Source organism: Oryza brachyantha, chromosome 1 (genome assembly GCF_000231095.2).
Source record: "Oryza brachyantha chromosome 1, ObraRS2, whole genome shotgun sequence".
Lineage (NCBI taxonomy): Eukaryota > Viridiplantae > Streptophyta > Magnoliopsida > Poales > Poaceae > Oryza > Oryza brachyantha.
The window spans coordinates 20272703-20288764 of NC_023163.2; the positions used below are offsets into that span (position 1 = coordinate 20272703).

General features: G+C 43.5%; 3 protein-coding genes and 2 non-coding genes across 5 annotated transcripts; 2 read left to right on the top strand and 3 right to left on the bottom strand.

Moving 5' to 3' along the window:
- Positions 1-805: 805 nt before the first annotated feature.
- On the bottom strand, positions 806-5346 carry LOC102713509 (lipid phosphate phosphatase 2-like). The gene is made up of 7 exons (XM_006646119.3): positions 4846-5346; positions 4642-4729; positions 4425-4534; positions 4237-4330; positions 3825-4013; positions 3544-3603; positions 806-1210 (listed from the first exon to the last, which is right to left on the bottom strand). The coding sequence occupies exons 1-7, from the start codon at positions 5134-5136 to the stop codon at positions 1092-1094; spliced, it is 951 nt and encodes a 316-aa protein (XP_006646182.1). The 5' UTR covers positions 5137-5346; the 3' UTR covers positions 806-1091.
- A 1549-nt stretch (positions 5347-6895) lies between these two features.
- Positions 6896-7046, bottom strand: LOC121053342. The gene has a single exon (XR_005811025.1). It is a non-coding gene; the product is annotated as a U4 spliceosomal RNA (small nuclear RNA).
- Positions 7047-7260: 214 nt separating this feature from the next.
- On the top strand, positions 7261-11749 carry LOC102720281 (high mobility group B protein 14). Its single transcript, XM_040525733.1, has 5 exons — positions 7261-7585; positions 8626-8683; positions 8758-8802; positions 11287-11367; positions 11459-11749. Exons 1-5 carry the CDS (start codon positions 7413-7415, stop codon positions 11495-11497), a joined length of 396 nt encoding a protein of 131 aa, XP_040381667.1. The 5' UTR covers positions 7261-7412; the 3' UTR covers positions 11498-11749.
- Positions 11750-11798: 49 nt separating this feature from the next.
- TRNAR-ACG lies at positions 11799-11871 on the top strand. Its single transcript has one exon. It is a non-coding gene; the product is annotated as a tRNA-Arg (tRNA).
- Positions 11872-13697: 1826 nt separating this feature from the next.
- LOC121054886 (GDSL esterase/lipase At4g10955-like) lies at positions 13698-15722 on the bottom strand. Its single transcript, XM_040525726.1, has 2 exons — positions 15510-15722; positions 13698-15172 (listed from the first exon to the last, which is right to left on the bottom strand). The coding sequence occupies exons 1-2, from the start codon at positions 15653-15655 to the stop codon at positions 14164-14166; spliced, it is 1155 nt and encodes a 384-aa protein (XP_040381660.1). The 5' UTR covers positions 15656-15722; the 3' UTR covers positions 13698-14163.
- Positions 15723-16062: the final 340 nt, after the last annotated feature.

The window sequence follows — 16062 nt, forward strand, 5'->3', positions numbered from 1 at the left end:
GAACGTGCAAAATCTGGAGACGGGTAGGAACATTGAAGAACGGACATAGCAGTACATTGTCCTATGTTGTCGTCAGATGGATGCATCTGCAGAGATGTGGATCAAGTCTCCAGCGATCTGCAGTGCCTCAGAAGATAATTAAGCTGTGCTTAGTTTGAAATTAATTTGCCTTCTAAAACGTGGACATGCCTTTAAAGTGCGAACTGATAGACCTTCTCGATCAGTTGGGTTTACTTCAGCAAAATAGGATAAAACGCATTGCACCCGTTGCGTCGAAAGGCTATTGAAAGTGAGAACTGATAGATTTTCAACATGATAACATCAATGTATGACAAAGGCCGCGTTCGGGGGCTGTTTAAGTTTTCTTATCCCTCTCGTTTTCCACACGCACGCTTCCCGAACTGCTAAACGGTGTATTTTTTACAAAAATTTTATATAGAAAAGTTGTTTTAAAAAAATCATATTAGTCTATTTCATATTTTTTTAATAATTAATAATTAATTAATCATGTACTAATCTATTGCTATGTTTTTCGCGTTGGATAAGTTATCTTATCATGTCACATACGAACGCAGCCAAAGTAGGATGCGCTGGCTGGTGGCCATGATCTGCTCCTTGGACAATCTTGGAGGGTTGTCTCAGTGGAACAAACCAAATGATAAATTTACAAATAAAAAATAATTTATAAATAAAAACTTTTATACACGTGTTCATAGTAATTTAAAAGTCAAAAGTAAAAAATAAACTATGATAAAAAACCTCAAAACTAATTTTAAATTTAAATGTTAAAATTTTAATTTTGGCTTCTAAACATAAACAAAAGTCGAAAGATAGGTGCGAACAGAACAGGATTTATTTTTACACAGTGAGAACAAAATACATACAGGCTAAGCGGAAACGATAAATATGTACACCATACATTTGTGTTGTGGGACGCATGAAAAAACACACCGTCCATTTTAGCCTGTGCCACCGACGAACGCCAAGTATTCACAAAACTAACGATGATCACATTTTTGTGCCTCGTGGAGCAGCTGCTGCCCACTACGGCCTTATGCATATGCATGATTGGTGTTGCAGATCATCATCGTTCATTGGCCTCCCCTGCCGGTCTCCATTGCGTCCAGTGGTTCTCTGGTGCCTTGCACCTGGCTCTCGCTGTTTTTCCTCCTCTCCGAGATGTTGCCGGGGTGCGCGTGAGGCCAGAACCCTGCCATGGTGAGGTACAACCACAAGTTAACGCAACAAAACAAAAACATAAAACGAAGGGATTGGATCAAATATATACAATCAGCCAGTCATCCACGGTGAAATGCATTGTATCTAATTTCTTTTCATGATATTTATCTAACCAACAAAATTCGGTGCCCTTCTCTCCCTTGTTTGGTTGGTCATCGTCAAATCCCATTTCTTCCTTTCCTCCTCACTACCCGATGAGTCTCCCCTTCCTGTCTCTATCCATATGGTTACCTTCATTTCCTAAGTGTTGTCACCCACGCTCCCCCGTTTGGCCTTCTTTCATGTGTGCCTTCGCATTCTACCTTTTCTCTAAGCGCCACCTTCTCGTCCTCTTCAGTTAGCTCGTTCTAAATGCCGCGACATTGGGAGCAATCGGATATAGACTTTGCTTGCGTCATTGCTATCTCGTCTTTCCCCCTTGCTCTGAATGCATGTCTTGTCTCTACACCAAATAAAATTGAATGTAGCCACCCTCAAGTTGGATGTGGATCTAGTGACTATAAGTTCACAGGCCACCTTGAGCTCTTGGGAAGTTAATTATGCCTCTGGTGTCCCCTCAATTTACGGTATGAACAACTACATATGACAACTGGTGATGATGAATCGATTGGCAGGCTGTGTGACATGTATTTCATTTTCAATTTTCCTATTTTTCCCATTGAAGGTGCCTATTTTTTTAAAAAATATTTATTACAAATACTACATGATTTAAACTCATATGTGAATTTAAAATGCTTGAAGCAGTGGCCCACAAGCTCGAGGCGGTTAGATTTGCCGACCCTAGACTCATGCAGGTATGTCCTCCTTGAGCCCGCGAGAAGTCAGATCTAGCCTTGTATCCCCTCACTCTGCAAAGATTTGGTTCGGGGACAAGCAACATGATTGTCCTTCTTCATTTTTTTCCTTTCGCCTACCAAAGGTGTCTTGTGTTTAGGGCTGGATAACGAGTCGGCTCGGCTCGGTTCAGCTCGTTAAGATAACGAGCTGGCTCGGCTCAACTCGTTATCGTAACGAGCTAAAAACCTAGCTCGGCTCGTCTCGTTATAAAGCTCGAGCTGGCTCGTTAGGCTCGTGAGACATGCATAAAATGTTAACCTAAACAATTTTTCAATAGGTTATATAAGCAAATTTTCATTTCAAACATGCAAATCATATGAAATTGTATTTAAATATTAAAGTTTGAACCAATAAATCACATGGTGAACCTATAATGTATAGAACACATGTATTCCAGGGTGAAATCAATAAACGCCGGTGAATCTTGTATCTTTGGTCTAGCTCGTTAGGCTCGCGAGCAGCTCACGAGCCAGCTCGAGCTGGCTCGTTATCTCTAACGAGCTAAAATGCTAGCTCGGCTCGTTAGAAAAATGAAACGAGCCGAGTCGAGCCGAGCCAAGTTTGTCACGAGTCGAGCAAGCTAATGAGACACGAGCTTTCTGTCCACCCCTACTTGTGTTTTTTTTTAAAACTCTTTTCTCTATTATAATTGTACCAAATGCTGATTTGGAGTTCAACTTTAAACACTTATGGCTGGTAAGTCCAGTTGCTGATTTGAATCCTTGGTTCGGCTGTTGGACGTAGGGGTAAAAACAAATTGAATAGTTTCCCATTATTATTTGATTTTGTTTTAAACTGAGGTTATATATGGGTTCCACAAGGAGGATGGTGATCAGGAAGTTTTGTTAGTTTGTGTATATTTATATGCTGCACCGTTATACGCATACATGTTTTTTAAAAAAAAATTGAAAACTTGACATTCTTTTGGATAAATAACTACTACTTACATTCGAAAATATAAACCTTTTAGATTGTTTATCAAATACAAAGTTTATATTAAAATATTTTCTTTTAGTCACTTCAGTGATCAATTTTTTGAATTTTAAATTGGTGAGATTTTATTTCCATGCACCTTACTGACTCTTGAATTATTGGAATAATTAAAATAATGTGAATCAATGTGGGTATGTTTATATTATGGTTCATAATTTGAAACATAGAAATATTTATATTTTTTGAACAGATAGAGCGGGTATTTCTCTTTGTTGATTCTTAAAGCACGGCTAGAGAGCTTGTCATGTTCCATTATCCATGACTGTATTCGTCCTTTTTCTATATCTGATAATATCCGCTGCTATTTTTCATATCGAAAACATTCATTTTCGTTTTTATTCCAAAATTAATACGAACTCAAATGCGGTAGAGCTTGTTCTGTTTTCACCCTTAATAGGATGCCCCATAATTAGTTTGGTTTATACTAGTACAAGAACAAAGGAGGAGGGAACAGAGTGAGATAGTAGGACGCACCTTCCTTATGTGATGGAGCTGGGAAGAACTGAAGATAGCAAACAGAGGCAATCGTCATCCCTACAGACGAACAACTAAAACATTAGCACCAGCAAACGAGATATATACTCTTAGCTCACCTCGTCATTCATCAAGCATGTATGGTGCATAGGGATATGGGCAATTTTACAGTTCTTGCGTAGGTACTGAGAAATACTAAAATTTTGGTGTAAAATTTGACACCTCTTGGTACCTTACCGGAAGGATTACTCGAGTGATATATGCTATTGGTCCATACGTACCAAGGATGGCCCCCGTGAACACGTCTTGCCAGTGGTGCCAGTAGTCGTCCACCCTCGAGATGGCGACCATCGCCGCGACGAGCAGAGGCGCGAGGACGACGCAGAGCTTGGCGACGTGCCCGCGCCGGTCGAACACGGCGATCTTCCCGGCGAGGTACCACGACAGGAACCCCAGACCGGCGAAAGACCCTGCCACATGGCGCATCGATCAGGGGACACCGGACACGTACATCGTTTTTGAATTCGTTGATGGTGATCAGTTTAAGACAGTCTTGTTAGAAGAAAGAACGATCAATCAGTTTCATTGATTGTTACTATGACACATTATTTTTTTTGGTTGCTGTCACCGTGAATTCCTTGATGGCAACTGCACTGTCAGTTAAGGCTCAATCTAGAGGTGAGATCAGCTCACATGACGTGTGCCCGCTCGGGAAGCTCTTGTGCCCTTCCTTGATCACGCTCGGGTCGCCGTGGCAGATGGCACCCGTGGTGACTTTGTCGAACACCTGGGGGGGGGGGGGAATCGCTCGATAAGTGGGGCGTTTCTTGGGCGTAAAATCACGAGAGATTTGAGGGTTAGCGCGCGACTGCTGTTGTTACCCCTTTTCCGTCGGGGAAGCAGCGCCAGAAGAAGTTCGGCCGCGGCCGGCCGACGGCGTCCTTGATCGCGTCGGTGATGACGCCGGTAATCAGCACCGAGAACAGAATGCCTGCTCGTCTCGTCGACGGATCACAATGATCACAATGTTGTTCGTCACGACAAATTAAGAACAATTCAGTTACGAGGAAGGTTAATTAACCGACGGAGAGTACGTACCTAGCACAGCATGGTGCAGATCGTAGACGTTCCTCTTCCTGATGTAGACGGCGGTGAAGATAATCACGGGCCCAATGACAGCGACGATCTGCGGCAATTAGGGCGAGAGAGAGAGAGAAAGAAAAAAAAACACTTCATTTCGATTAAATCGCATGGAGAGAAACGACAGATTTGACCAATTAGCCACTTAATAACGTGACGCACCGGGACGGCCCAGAGGGGGACGGTGTTGCTCTTCATGGGGTACCGGAGGTCGGTCATCATGCCGGCGCCGACGAACCGGTGGAAGGGCTCGATGACGTTGAGGAGGCCGTCGACGGCGACCAGGAGGAGCAGCGCGACCCAGTCGTAGGCGTGCGACCTCGCCACGCCGGCGCCGTGTGACCGTATCGGGAACGCGCGCTCGGCCGGAGCATCGGCCGGGCGCGTGCTGCTGCTGCTGCCCCCCTGCACCGACGAGGCCTGCACTGATGCCTCCTCCTCTCTTCTATGCATGGCTCGATCAATCTACACTTTTGAAAGCTTCTTCTTTTTTCTTTTGGCAATGCGGATTAGAGAGCCACGAGTACGTACGCTTTTGGCTTGTCGTTCTTCGGTCTGGATCTTAGAACCGTCTTTCTATTCTCTTTCTTTTGGTTTAGACGGAAGAATCTTTTATTTTCTTTGTTTGTTTTTGTCTTCCCAAGTTCTGCATCTTCTGTTCAGGCAACGCACACCTTATATATAGCCATATAGGTTCTGACTACACATGGTCATTCGGATCTCAATGAACATATTGTGTATAGATTTCAGAGAAGGTAACATGGCATTGATTTTTGGGAGAATTGCTGCGTATTCTCTCTAGTTGTAGCCTGCCTATATTGCCAGTATTATTTTTTTTTGGACCAGCGAGTCATGAAAAGTTTTTCTTTTTTTATGCTATTCATGAAAAAAGTTAAGAAATACTGTGTGTGCTGGCTTGGTAACTGGCCTGCCAATTGCCATGTTGGGCCTGGCTGTTGGCGAGTTGACCGACAAGTCACGCCGCGTCCAGGCAGAGTGCGATCCGCGTACCCGCGTAGGGAGGAACCCCAGAAGCTCATATTTTCTGAGCAGTTAGTTGCAGGCCATTGACCTGATGCTAGTTCAAGTCGTTACATGCTCGCAAAATTATCCGTTGCAAAAGACTTTATTTCTACTATTCAACTCTGTCCTAGAAAGATTTTATTTCTATCCATAAATTGAAAAGTTTTATATGTTCTATACTGCTTACGTATATCTTCATAATACTCATTTCTTATTAATAACAACCTGAAATTTTGTTAGGATGAAGGGAGTACCCTCTAATCATATTATTTGAAGCATTATTTGATCTGATCCGATGAAGGACATCAGTTCATGTGGGTTGAGCTATAGGTGACAAGTTGTAGAAAAATAAACACAGCGACAAAAAATAATTTATCAATAAAACCTTTATACTTATATTATTAGCACTTTAAGGGTGTGATTTAAAAAAAACTATCTAAAAATTGCTTAAAAATTATATTAATCTATTTTCAAGTTATATCTAATACTTAATTAATCATTCGAGATATCCTATTTTACGTGACCATCCTCCTTTTCTTTGCCCACTTCAAAATAAGCCTAATTCTAAAATCAACTCAAAAATGAAGTGTACAAAACTCAAGTTTTTGCTACGGTTGATAAACCAGTAAGGCCGCGTTCGGCTTGAGGGGATAAGTTAACTTATTTCTGGCACAAAAAACGTAGTAATAAATTAGTATATAAATAAATAATTATTAATTATAAAAAAATATAAAATAGATTTTTTTAAAAAATATACCGTTTAACATTTCAAAAAACGTGCGCGTGAAAAATGAGGAAGTAAGTTAACTTACTATGGGCAAACAAACGCGGCCTAAGTAGGAAATGGAAGCAAACTTCATTGTTTGCTTTAAGTTATCTTTCATTAATTATATGCCTTTTAGAATAAAAACTATATAAATATGATGTGTATCATTACATGTATAATCAAAGTTAGTTATTTTTATTGATACTACACTCAGATCGTTCCTTTCTATCATATCAATGTGTATAACTAGATGTCTAATCAGAAGTCAAAATTTTGTAGAAGTATATGTAGTTTGTTGGGCTCTATCGATTAGTACAAATACAAATAATATTGTGTCTGACAAGTTGGTATGAGAAGGACAAGGCATATGCGTATGCGAAGTTTCGAGATCAGACATCAACACTTTTATGTTAAGAATTGTAGGGCTTTACCCTCTCAGAAGAGAAGGAACCCTTCCAGAAATTCTCAGTGGCCCGGGTGGGCCAAAGAGGGGGTTTGGAAATAGTTTTCAACCAGCAATTGACGCGCCTCGGTATTACCTCACTAGCTGCGTCATTGCCCCAAGCGCAAAGATCCCTATCTCGCTAGCCCCTCTCCCCTTCTTATACGCATCGCGCCCCTCTTCGTCTCCCTGAACAACCGAGGTGGTACTAACTAATCCACCACCAAACCAGCGCAGCACGTACTGGTGCTTTCGTGGTCTTCATGGGCCGAAAGGCCATCTCTATTGGGCCACAGGGCCGGCCCGCCATAGATCGAGCACGCGGCGGCCTACTCCACTCTCCTCTCCTCTCCCTCCGCTCCGCTGCGTCTCTCCTCTCGCCGGCGGCCGAAAACCTACTGCGCGCTAGCCTCTCCGTCGCCTCCGCCTCCGCCTCCGGCTGCGGAAACCGTCGCCTATACTGAAACCCAGTGACCGGTGGTAAGAGGAGGCGGAGGGATGAAGACGAGGTCGCAGACGGCGCCGAAGCCGCTCAAGACGGTGCGGCTGCCGCCCACCAAGCCGAGCCCCAAGCCGCCGCCGCCGCCGCCGCCGTCTTCCAGGAAGAAGGCGCAGCCCCTCGTCGACCGGCGACGCCCCAAGAAGCCCCCCACTGCCTTCTTCTATTTCATGTACGGGCGGCCCCCGCCGCCGCTATACCGGGTTTCTTCCTCTCTTTTCATGGATTTGTCTGCTCTGATCATTCATATGCGCTACGCAGTACTGTGGCAGCTCTAGCCGAGAAGCGATTAGATCCGCCGTTACCTTTTTTTAAAAAAATTATCGAGATGTTCCCTTGAATCTAGTTTTGCAGCTCTTTCTCAGGAACTTGGAATGGAGTCGTACCTTAGTGATAATATGATGCAGCAAATCCTCATGAGTTATTGTCCTTGAAACCTTCCCCATTCTGCCGCTCTCATCAAAATGTTGTCTATGTTACAATTAGAACTTACAAGATTTTTATAATCCTACCGTGTATGGACTTGTTGGACTATTGTTGTAGGGTTACTAGGGTATATTTTGTTCTAGCTGGTTTCATCCCACGTTTATGTAAATTGGAATTGCTCACATCTCATTTGGGAATATTGTGTTCTTAGTTGTTATCCTGCTATACTTATATAGGATTGCCCATCGATGCTTTATCCTAAAGCTAGTGGCATGTTATTTTGTGGTTCTCTCTTGGGAGTTGACAACTGAAACTATGCAACACTAAATTGTTCATTACCAAAAGTGCTCCCCCTGCACCGTATGCAAAGGGCACCCACCTTTCCCTCTCTCAACAGGCATATCTGATGTGCCAAAGCAGTCTGTTTGGTGTACCTAGTACACAAGTGCATTGGAAAATGTGTGATTACTGATATAAAATGAAAAGTATTAAAGCACATATGTTTTTTACTTGTTATGCTTTCGATGGTTACAAAGTGTTTTAGCTACTGATAGAGAATAATGGCAACATTTACATTCGACCAGTACCAGAATTGTCTAGATGCTTTATACTGCACCCAGTCATCGCCATTAAACATAGTGCTTACTTCCTTGAAGTGATTCACATAAATTTAGGTGTAACCAAAACGCAAAAGCTACTTTGTTGTTTTTGCCTCTGTTATTTTCATATCTTGTATTGAACCAACTCAGCCAAGTTTTACTGATAAACTGTTATGTCCTGCTGAAGGGAGGATTTTCGGAAAACTTTCAAGGAAGAAAACCCAAGTGTAAAATCAATGCAAGAAGTAAGTTGCCATCAATTAATGTTGAAGCTTTTAGCTACTTAGTCATCTAACATAAAATTTATCTTACCCTTCAGGTAGGGAAGGCATGTGGCGAGAAATGGAATACAATGATATTTGAGGTTTGTATTTCACCGTCAATGATGTTTGTGTTCAATTAGGTCTCTACCCTCTAGTCACTATGATTTGTTATCAACCAAGTATCAAACATGCCTTTTGGTAACGTAAAATGGTGGATAGAAACAGGATGGCACATTGGCACTGTAAATTTGTACATGTGGAGTGGAGATGTGGTCTGGCTTATTCGTTTGTTTTAAGAATCACTTCTTAGTTGTTTACATCAGAAGATAAAAGGGTTAATTTGATCCATGCCACTGCAAATTCATCATATTAGAAAAATATCATTACTATTCATGATATTGGCTAGATGCCACTACAATTTCATAAAATTAGATCGATGCCATCATCGTCACGATTTCCGTCACACTCTCCATTTCCTTTTTTTTTGTTCTCTTCTCCTCCTGCTCCATTGGTGGAACTGTGACCCAATGGAGCATGACCACCATGCTGGTCTTAGCATCAGCGTCCATGGGCAACGTCACCAGCGAGGACGGCTTGGATAGCAGCAAGAAGCGGGTCACGTTCGAGGACTCATCCTGGAGGTTGTGCGCGAGCGCGTGGAGGCCGTAGAGGTCGGTGGCGCGCGGGCTCGCGATGGCGGTGGTGTCGAATCCAGTTGGACCGTAGCCGCAGCATCTCCACCCCGCCGGCGGTGTCCACGACAGGCTCCCTGTCCACGCCGAGTCACGCCAGCGCGCGGCCGCAGTCCGCGAGTGCCATGGGGTGGCTAATCACCCGGTGCACCTCGACGGCTCGGACTCCCGACATGGAGAGAAGGCAGAAGTGCACGGGCAGATGGGGCAGGTGGGCGGCGGAGATCCGCGACCCTAAGATCCCCGGCCATCCTTGGCTTCCACGCTCGCCTCGACGACGATGGCATTTACCGCGCGTGCCGTTGCTGTGCGGAGAGAGAAAGAGGGAAGAAAATGCTGATGTCCGGTGAGAGACAACAGAGGAGAAAAGAAGAAAGGATGGAGGAAGAAGATAGACCTGACGTGTGGGTCCCATGTTTAGGGGTATTTTGGTCTACAGTAGGATGGAAAATGTGACGGTAATGGCATGGATCTAATTTTATAAAATTGCGGTGGCACGTAGCCGATATCATGAATAGTAATGATATTTTTCTAAAATGATAAATTTGCAGTGGCATTGATCAAATTAACCCAAGATAAAATATGGCCGTTGCTCATTTTTATGTACATTTGGATTTCAGCTGTAGTGGTACATACTAAAATGAGAAAATTCGATTGGTAGCATAGGTATTATCCCAGTACCAAATAATAGCACAAAAAATTTGCTCCTCCACATGGAAGCACAGTTCCTTTAGATACTTGCAAAATTTAGCACTTCCATCACTTTTTATGCTAACGGAGAACCATAGACAAAATTGCCGCACTAATTCACATCTCAATCGTCACCATTGTGCCAATGACGCTCAAGCTTGTCAAGTGATTCTGCTGAAACGCTCGATATGATGCCTAATCTGCTCATTGGAGCTGACACCCACTCGGGATTACCAGCTGATTCCAAATCGACCTCTCGCTGCAGTGCCCATTCTGCTATTTGATGCCAACACCACATCAGTTGCAGCATCCAACAGTCCTCCAGTCCACCGACGCCATAGTGATTCAGCACCAGTGCATTGCGCATGGTAGTGGCAGCAGACAGTTGTCGGACAGAGTGACAGCTAGATTTTATGGTCTTTCAATTTTTTCTGCTGTCTCCATTTGAATGCCTCCATGTCCCTTGTTCGTCGCCCTGTGCATAAAAAGCAAGATGTTAGCTGTGAGCCCGTGACTGGAAGGAAGAAGAAGAGATTTTTTTTTTTTGGGGGGGGGGGGGGGGGAGGGGGGGTCATCTTTTGGCATTTTCATTTTTCAAGAAAAAAGGCAATATTTGCAAACGAAAAATAATTTGTAATAAAACTTTTATATACATGTTCTTAGTGATCTAAAATCAAAAGCTAAAAAATAAACTACGATGAAAAAATTCTGAAAATTGACTCCAAATTTAAGGTTGAAAAATCAAATTTTATCTTATAAGCATAACCAGAAGAGAAAAGATAAGGCTATAGAGCTGCCCATTGAGGGCTTTTTTGGTCTTTTTGCTACCAGGTTCCTGTTTGTATCAGACTAATGTGATGGAGGTGGTAAATTTTGGAAGTCTATGATGTAGATGTGCTTCAAAACAGAGAAGCAAGTTTCTCTCTTTTTTTCTATTTGGTACTGGGACAATAACTGTGCTACCAATTGAATTTTCTCTGCTAAAAAATGTGCTCATTTTTTAAGGGCCAATTTTATAGATTATAGTGATTAGAATCTGTAAATCATTATAAATTATCACTTTAGGACACAGCTCTTTGACTATGTAAATTTTCTGATAAAGAATCAAATAAGTTGCTTAGGCAACATATAATACTTTGCACATTGCATTTTGGAACTCATATCATACTGATGTCAACAATTTCATCGTTGTTTATTAACTAGGAAAGGGTGAAGTATTATGATCTAGCGACAGAGAAGCGTGCAGAGTATGAGAAGGCGATGGCTGAATATAACAAGAAAAAGGTGGATTTTTTTGCATATATATTGCACATGTTTTTGTATCTCTATTCAGTTTTCCATGCATGCAATCATATTTACCTTATTTTCGATGCAGGAAAGCGGTGAATTCTCTGAGGAATCAGATTGCGACTAGAGAGGTGAACGTCGGATGGTTCTTGTTCTTATGGTTCCCCAATTGGATGGACGTATCAATTGTATATTAAAGAACCGAGCTTTGTAATGGATTCTATATATATAGTCAGTTTCATGCTTATGCTAGAGTGAACCATCTTCTTGTGATAAACTTATAGTTTTAGATTAACATGAATTTCGTAATGTGGGTGTTCACACCAATTGCTTGAAGTAACTAAGTTTTTGCGCTCCAAAAGTATATCCATTTGAGATTCCCTTGCAGTGTATATAAATTAAAGTAGTATGTCATTTTCAACGGGAAGGACTCCGTGGCCCAATGGATAAGGCGCTGGTCTACGGAACCAGAGATTCTGGGTTCGATCCCCAGCGGAGTCGTTTTTCTTTTATTTTTGAAATACCAGAAATCTTCTCTCTCTTTTTTTCTAAGGGACTGTCTAGGTGACAGCCGGCTGATTTTTTTTGCAATTTCAGCTGAATTTTGAGCCAAACGATGCAGACACATATCATCATCTGGATGCCTCTCATACCATGTACCACACGTTTGTTTTGTTGTTCTGTTACTCAACTTTGTGCTTCTGCCATACCATCTAGGCTTGTTCATTCTATTAGTGGGTTTTGCTAATAGGTCTTTTTGGGATAGATTTTACTCCACGTTTAATTAAAAAGAGATAAAAACCGGCTGATTTTTTTTGCAATATCAGCTGAATTTTGAGCCAAACGATACAGACACGTGTCATCATCTGGATGCCTCTCATACCACGTACCACGCGCTTGTTTTGTTGTCCTGTTACTCAACTTTGTGCTTCTGCCATACCATCTAGGCTTGTTTATTCTATTAGTGGGCTTTGCTAATAGGCTTTTTTGGGATAGATTTTACTTCACGTTTAGTTAAAAAGAGATAAAAACCCTAATGGACTGTCGTACGTAAAACTATGACATAACAAGCCAATAATATTGGATTTAAATTTTCAACAATTATAACTGACATTAGTTATAATTGAAGAATATATAAAAAAAAGAAACACGTGACAACTCTTAGGTGTCAAGCTAGAAATTTAATCTTTTGTGCTCTTTCAAAATACTTAATTTCCTCACTTCACAACTATCATTGTTTCTTATTCAATTTCACCATTTGGCAAAAACAAATCTTAAAAACTAGTTTGCAAACGTAAAACTAAATTCTTGCTTGAAACAAAGTGTTGTTCAGTACAGCCAGAAGCACTTGAACTTATTTTGTTCTGCTGAACAATTGTTGACGCCAAAATTTACTTCTGACATATCACACACGAATGGCTGAAACTCTCTGCATCACTCCAAAACATGACCTAAATTCTTTGATGATGTGTGGACGTGCCAAACATATTAAGCTAGTTAATATTGCATAACTTAAGCTAGTTACTTCCACAATTAACACATAAAAAATAACAAAACTATTTCTCTACACTATTTCTAACAAAACTAAATAGCATTGGATTAGTTGTACTTTGCTAAAAACATAGCCCTACACTTTTTGTCATCATCAATTAGTGGGTATATCAGGTTTCTTCGGGCCTAGAAGAATGGTGAATTGTTGATTCTACAGTAATTAGAGCTGGTAAATTCAAGTATCAGCTAACAAGACATCAGTCATGCATGTTTAGTAACCGATGAAACTACAAAATTCACAAAACTAGGCATTTCTAGTAGCTTGCAAAACTAGACATGATATTAGCTGACAAAACTACAAAATTTACAAAACTAGGCATTTCTAGTAGCGGTTTGTTTGGAGGTTTTTTGACAAAACTAAATTAACAAAACTAATACCTATTGCCATAAATTTGATAACATAACTCCAAACAACAAAAAATAACAAAACTATCCAACTAGCAGCAAAGAAAAAGCAGGAATAAAAACTAGCAGCAAAAACAAAACTGATCTTATTCAGAACTTATACCTACTTGCTAAAATCGTCAGTTCAGAATTAAAATAAGAAATAGGAATACTTACAAAACTAACAAAACCAGACCCATGTAACTAAGTACTAACAAAACTTGGTGCTACAGATCATAAAACTAGCAAAACTATTTTCATTTCTGAAAAAATAAAAGACAAACCAAAAAAACTGGTAAGATTGGTAGTTGAAAGAAACATTTATATAATAACTTGGGTTAGTTGATATTATCATATTAGTAGAATTTCGGAAGAGTGTGGAGATGTGAGTCGCCGTCGCCAGCAATGTGGAATGACGTATATTCTCTGTTTTGGGCTGTGTACACCAGTATTGATCATAAGGCCTACGTAGAAGGCTACAGGAATCTTTAGATTTTTGAATGGTCACAGATTCGGCTGAGAAAACCCAAAAAAACAGCAGACTGTGTGGTAGCAATTTCCTTTTTTTAAACCATTCTTCTATGAACCTTTCAGATATTCTTCAAATATTCGCAAGTAATCTTCCAGTTCAACTACAATGGTTCTTCTGTTTGGACGAAATGTGAACAACCAAACTCGATTCTCCTAAAAGCTTTATTTGTTTCTGAGAGATCATAATCTTCCTTTCTTAAAACCAATCTTCTGTGAACCTTTGGCATACTGGCAAGTAATCTTCCAGGCAGAAGATAGTCCACGCCTCCACATGCAATGCATCATCATTTTGTGGAGAGTGATTTTCTCGGCGTTGGTGTACCGAGCCTAGCTTGCCGCGGGCGGCGGCGCGGCGTAGAGCGACCTGAGCTGCCGGTCGATGAGCTTGCTGTGGTTGAGCGCCACCTGGAGCTCGACGTCGTCGGCCCACCACTGGTGCAGCCCGTGTGCGTCCAAGAACTTGGTCGGCCCCTTGGACGCCACCAGCATCCTCGCCACGCCGCCGCTGCCAGCGCCGCCGCTCCCCCGCGCCGCCGTCTTGCCGTTCGGGCTCCCGTCACCTGCCGCCACGGTCGCCGTGCCGCCCGCTGCGTCGTTGTAGTAGCAGCAGATGTAGTCGTTGGTGTTGATGTACAGGTGCGGCAGCCACTTTCCCATCCCCGCGCGCGCCAGCGACGCCTTCGCCTCTTCGCCGTCGCCGCCGCCCGCGGCCGACGCCGTCGAGCCCCCGTAGGGGAGCCACGACCGCACGCGGCCCCACAGCTCGCCGGCCGTCTCGGCGAAGCCCTTGAGGCTCATGGCCAGCGACACGGACGGCGGGTTGAACACGTGGCACTCCACGAAGACGCCCTGCTTGGCGAGCGCCTTGCCCACCTGGAGCGCGAACCCGGCGCCCAGCGAGTGGCCGCCGACGCACACGCTCCCGGCGCCGAACCTGTCCGCGGCGGCGCGCAGCGCCCCCAGCGCGCCGGCGAAGCGGACGGAGCCCTTGAGGCTGTCCCACGCCAGGAACCGGAGGTCGTCGTAGACGTCCCGCCGGAACGTGGGCGTCGTGAGCAGCGTGCCGCGCAGCGCGACGACGGCGGCCGGCGCGCCGGTGGGGCGGAACGGGATGTAGTCGGACAGCGCCGCCAGGCGGTCCCACTCGAGCACGGCGCCGTAGATGGAGCCGTCCCGCTCGTCGACGAGCGCCTGCGCGAGCCTGTACTTGAACGCCCGCCACCACTGCGGCGCCAGGCCGGTGCGCTCGTCGCGCTTCTCCTGCCGGTCGAGCTCCAGCAGGTACACCCCCTGGATGAAGCACGCGATCACCATTCGCCGGTAGTTGGCGTTCTTCCTGCGTGCATGCATGCGCGCGCAGCAAAGTGAGAAGCCGCTGTTGCTGCTGCTGCACGAGTGAAGCTTTCGTGCAAGGCAACTGAGCAGGTAACTTTTTTAAACAGAGCAAATTATATTTCTCCCGGTCATAAATATTTTGTAGTTTAGAACAAGATTTTTGTCAAAAATTTAATACTTTGGCCATCAACCCTATACTTATTGCCTCCGTTTCAGGTTATCAAATATTTTCTCTCTAGATTTACATATATACGAATAAATCTGTAAGATATATAACATATAGTATATTGGTTCATATATGACTCTGGAAAACCAAAGCATTTATATAGAGTACTTACCAGCTCGAGCGAAGGAGGTCTCTCCAGGTCGGGGGCGACAGATTGCGTGGGCCATAGACCTGGAACTCGAACGGGCTGGCCGCGGTCGTCGTCGTCGCCGCCGCCGGCGGCGTCACAGCTTTCTGCTCCGGCGCCGTCTTGGCCATCCGCTCCCTCTCGATCGGCTTCAAGAGCACGCAGGGGGCAATACGCAGCTGATCGATCGCTAATAAGAGGCGGAGGCCTGGACTGAGGCCACGGGACGATACGAGTTCGGCAACAGTTTTACACGTCAACTTGGCAAAGAATCGCAGAAAGCGCGAGGGAGCCTTTTTATCCTGTGGTTTTCTTTACATCAACGGTTCTTTTTCATCCGAAGGGAATAGAGAATATGGAATCTGCTTCTTTCTCCTCTCGGTTGTGTTGTGCATTAACATGTTAAAGTTGGCACTTAACAAGTACAACCCACAAAATTTTGGTCGTGCAAGCATAACATTGGCCATCTTTTGAGCAAGCCATATGCATGCACCGAAATGCAGAACAGAAGATATATGCTCTACCAGAAGCTTCTCAA

What these genes read in the sequence shown, in the direction of transcription:
- LOC102713509 (XM_006646119.3), bottom strand. Translation starts at nt 5,136, where the DNA reads ATGCATAGAAGAGAGGAGGAGGCATCAGTGCAGGCCTCGTCGGTGCAG. An exon ending in CCCGAGCGGGCACACGTCAT is followed by an intron (nt 4,014 to 4,236) that starts GTGAGCTGATCT and finishes GCCATGTGGCAG; the next exon opens with GGTCTTTCGCCGGTCTGGGG. An exon ending in GTTCACGGGGGCCATCCTTG is followed by an intron (nt 3,604 to 3,824) that starts GTACGTATGGAC and finishes GTTCGTCTGTAG; the next exon opens with GGATGACGATTGCCTCTGTT.
- LOC102720281 (XM_040525733.1), top strand. Translation starts at nt 7,413, where the DNA reads ATGAAGACGAGGTCGCAGACGGCGCCGAAGCCGCTCAAGACGGTGCGG. An exon ending in GTGTAAAATCAATGCAAGAA is followed by an intron (nt 8,684 to 8,757) that starts GTAAGTTGCCAT and finishes CTTACCCTTCAG; the next exon opens with GTAGGGAAGGCATGTGGCGA. An exon ending in CTGAATATAACAAGAAAAAG is followed by an intron (nt 11,368 to 11,458) that starts GTGGATTTTTTT and finishes TTTTCGATGCAG; the next exon opens with GAAAGCGGTGAATTCTCTGA.
- LOC121054886 (XM_040525726.1), bottom strand. Translation starts at nt 15,655, where the DNA reads ATGGCCAAGACGGCGCCGGAGCAGAAAGCTGTGACGCCGCCGGCGGCG. An exon ending in GACCTCCTTCGCTCGAGCTG is followed by an intron (nt 15,173 to 15,509) that starts GTAAGTACTCTA and finishes GCATGCACGCAG; the next exon opens with GAAGAACGCCAACTACCGGC.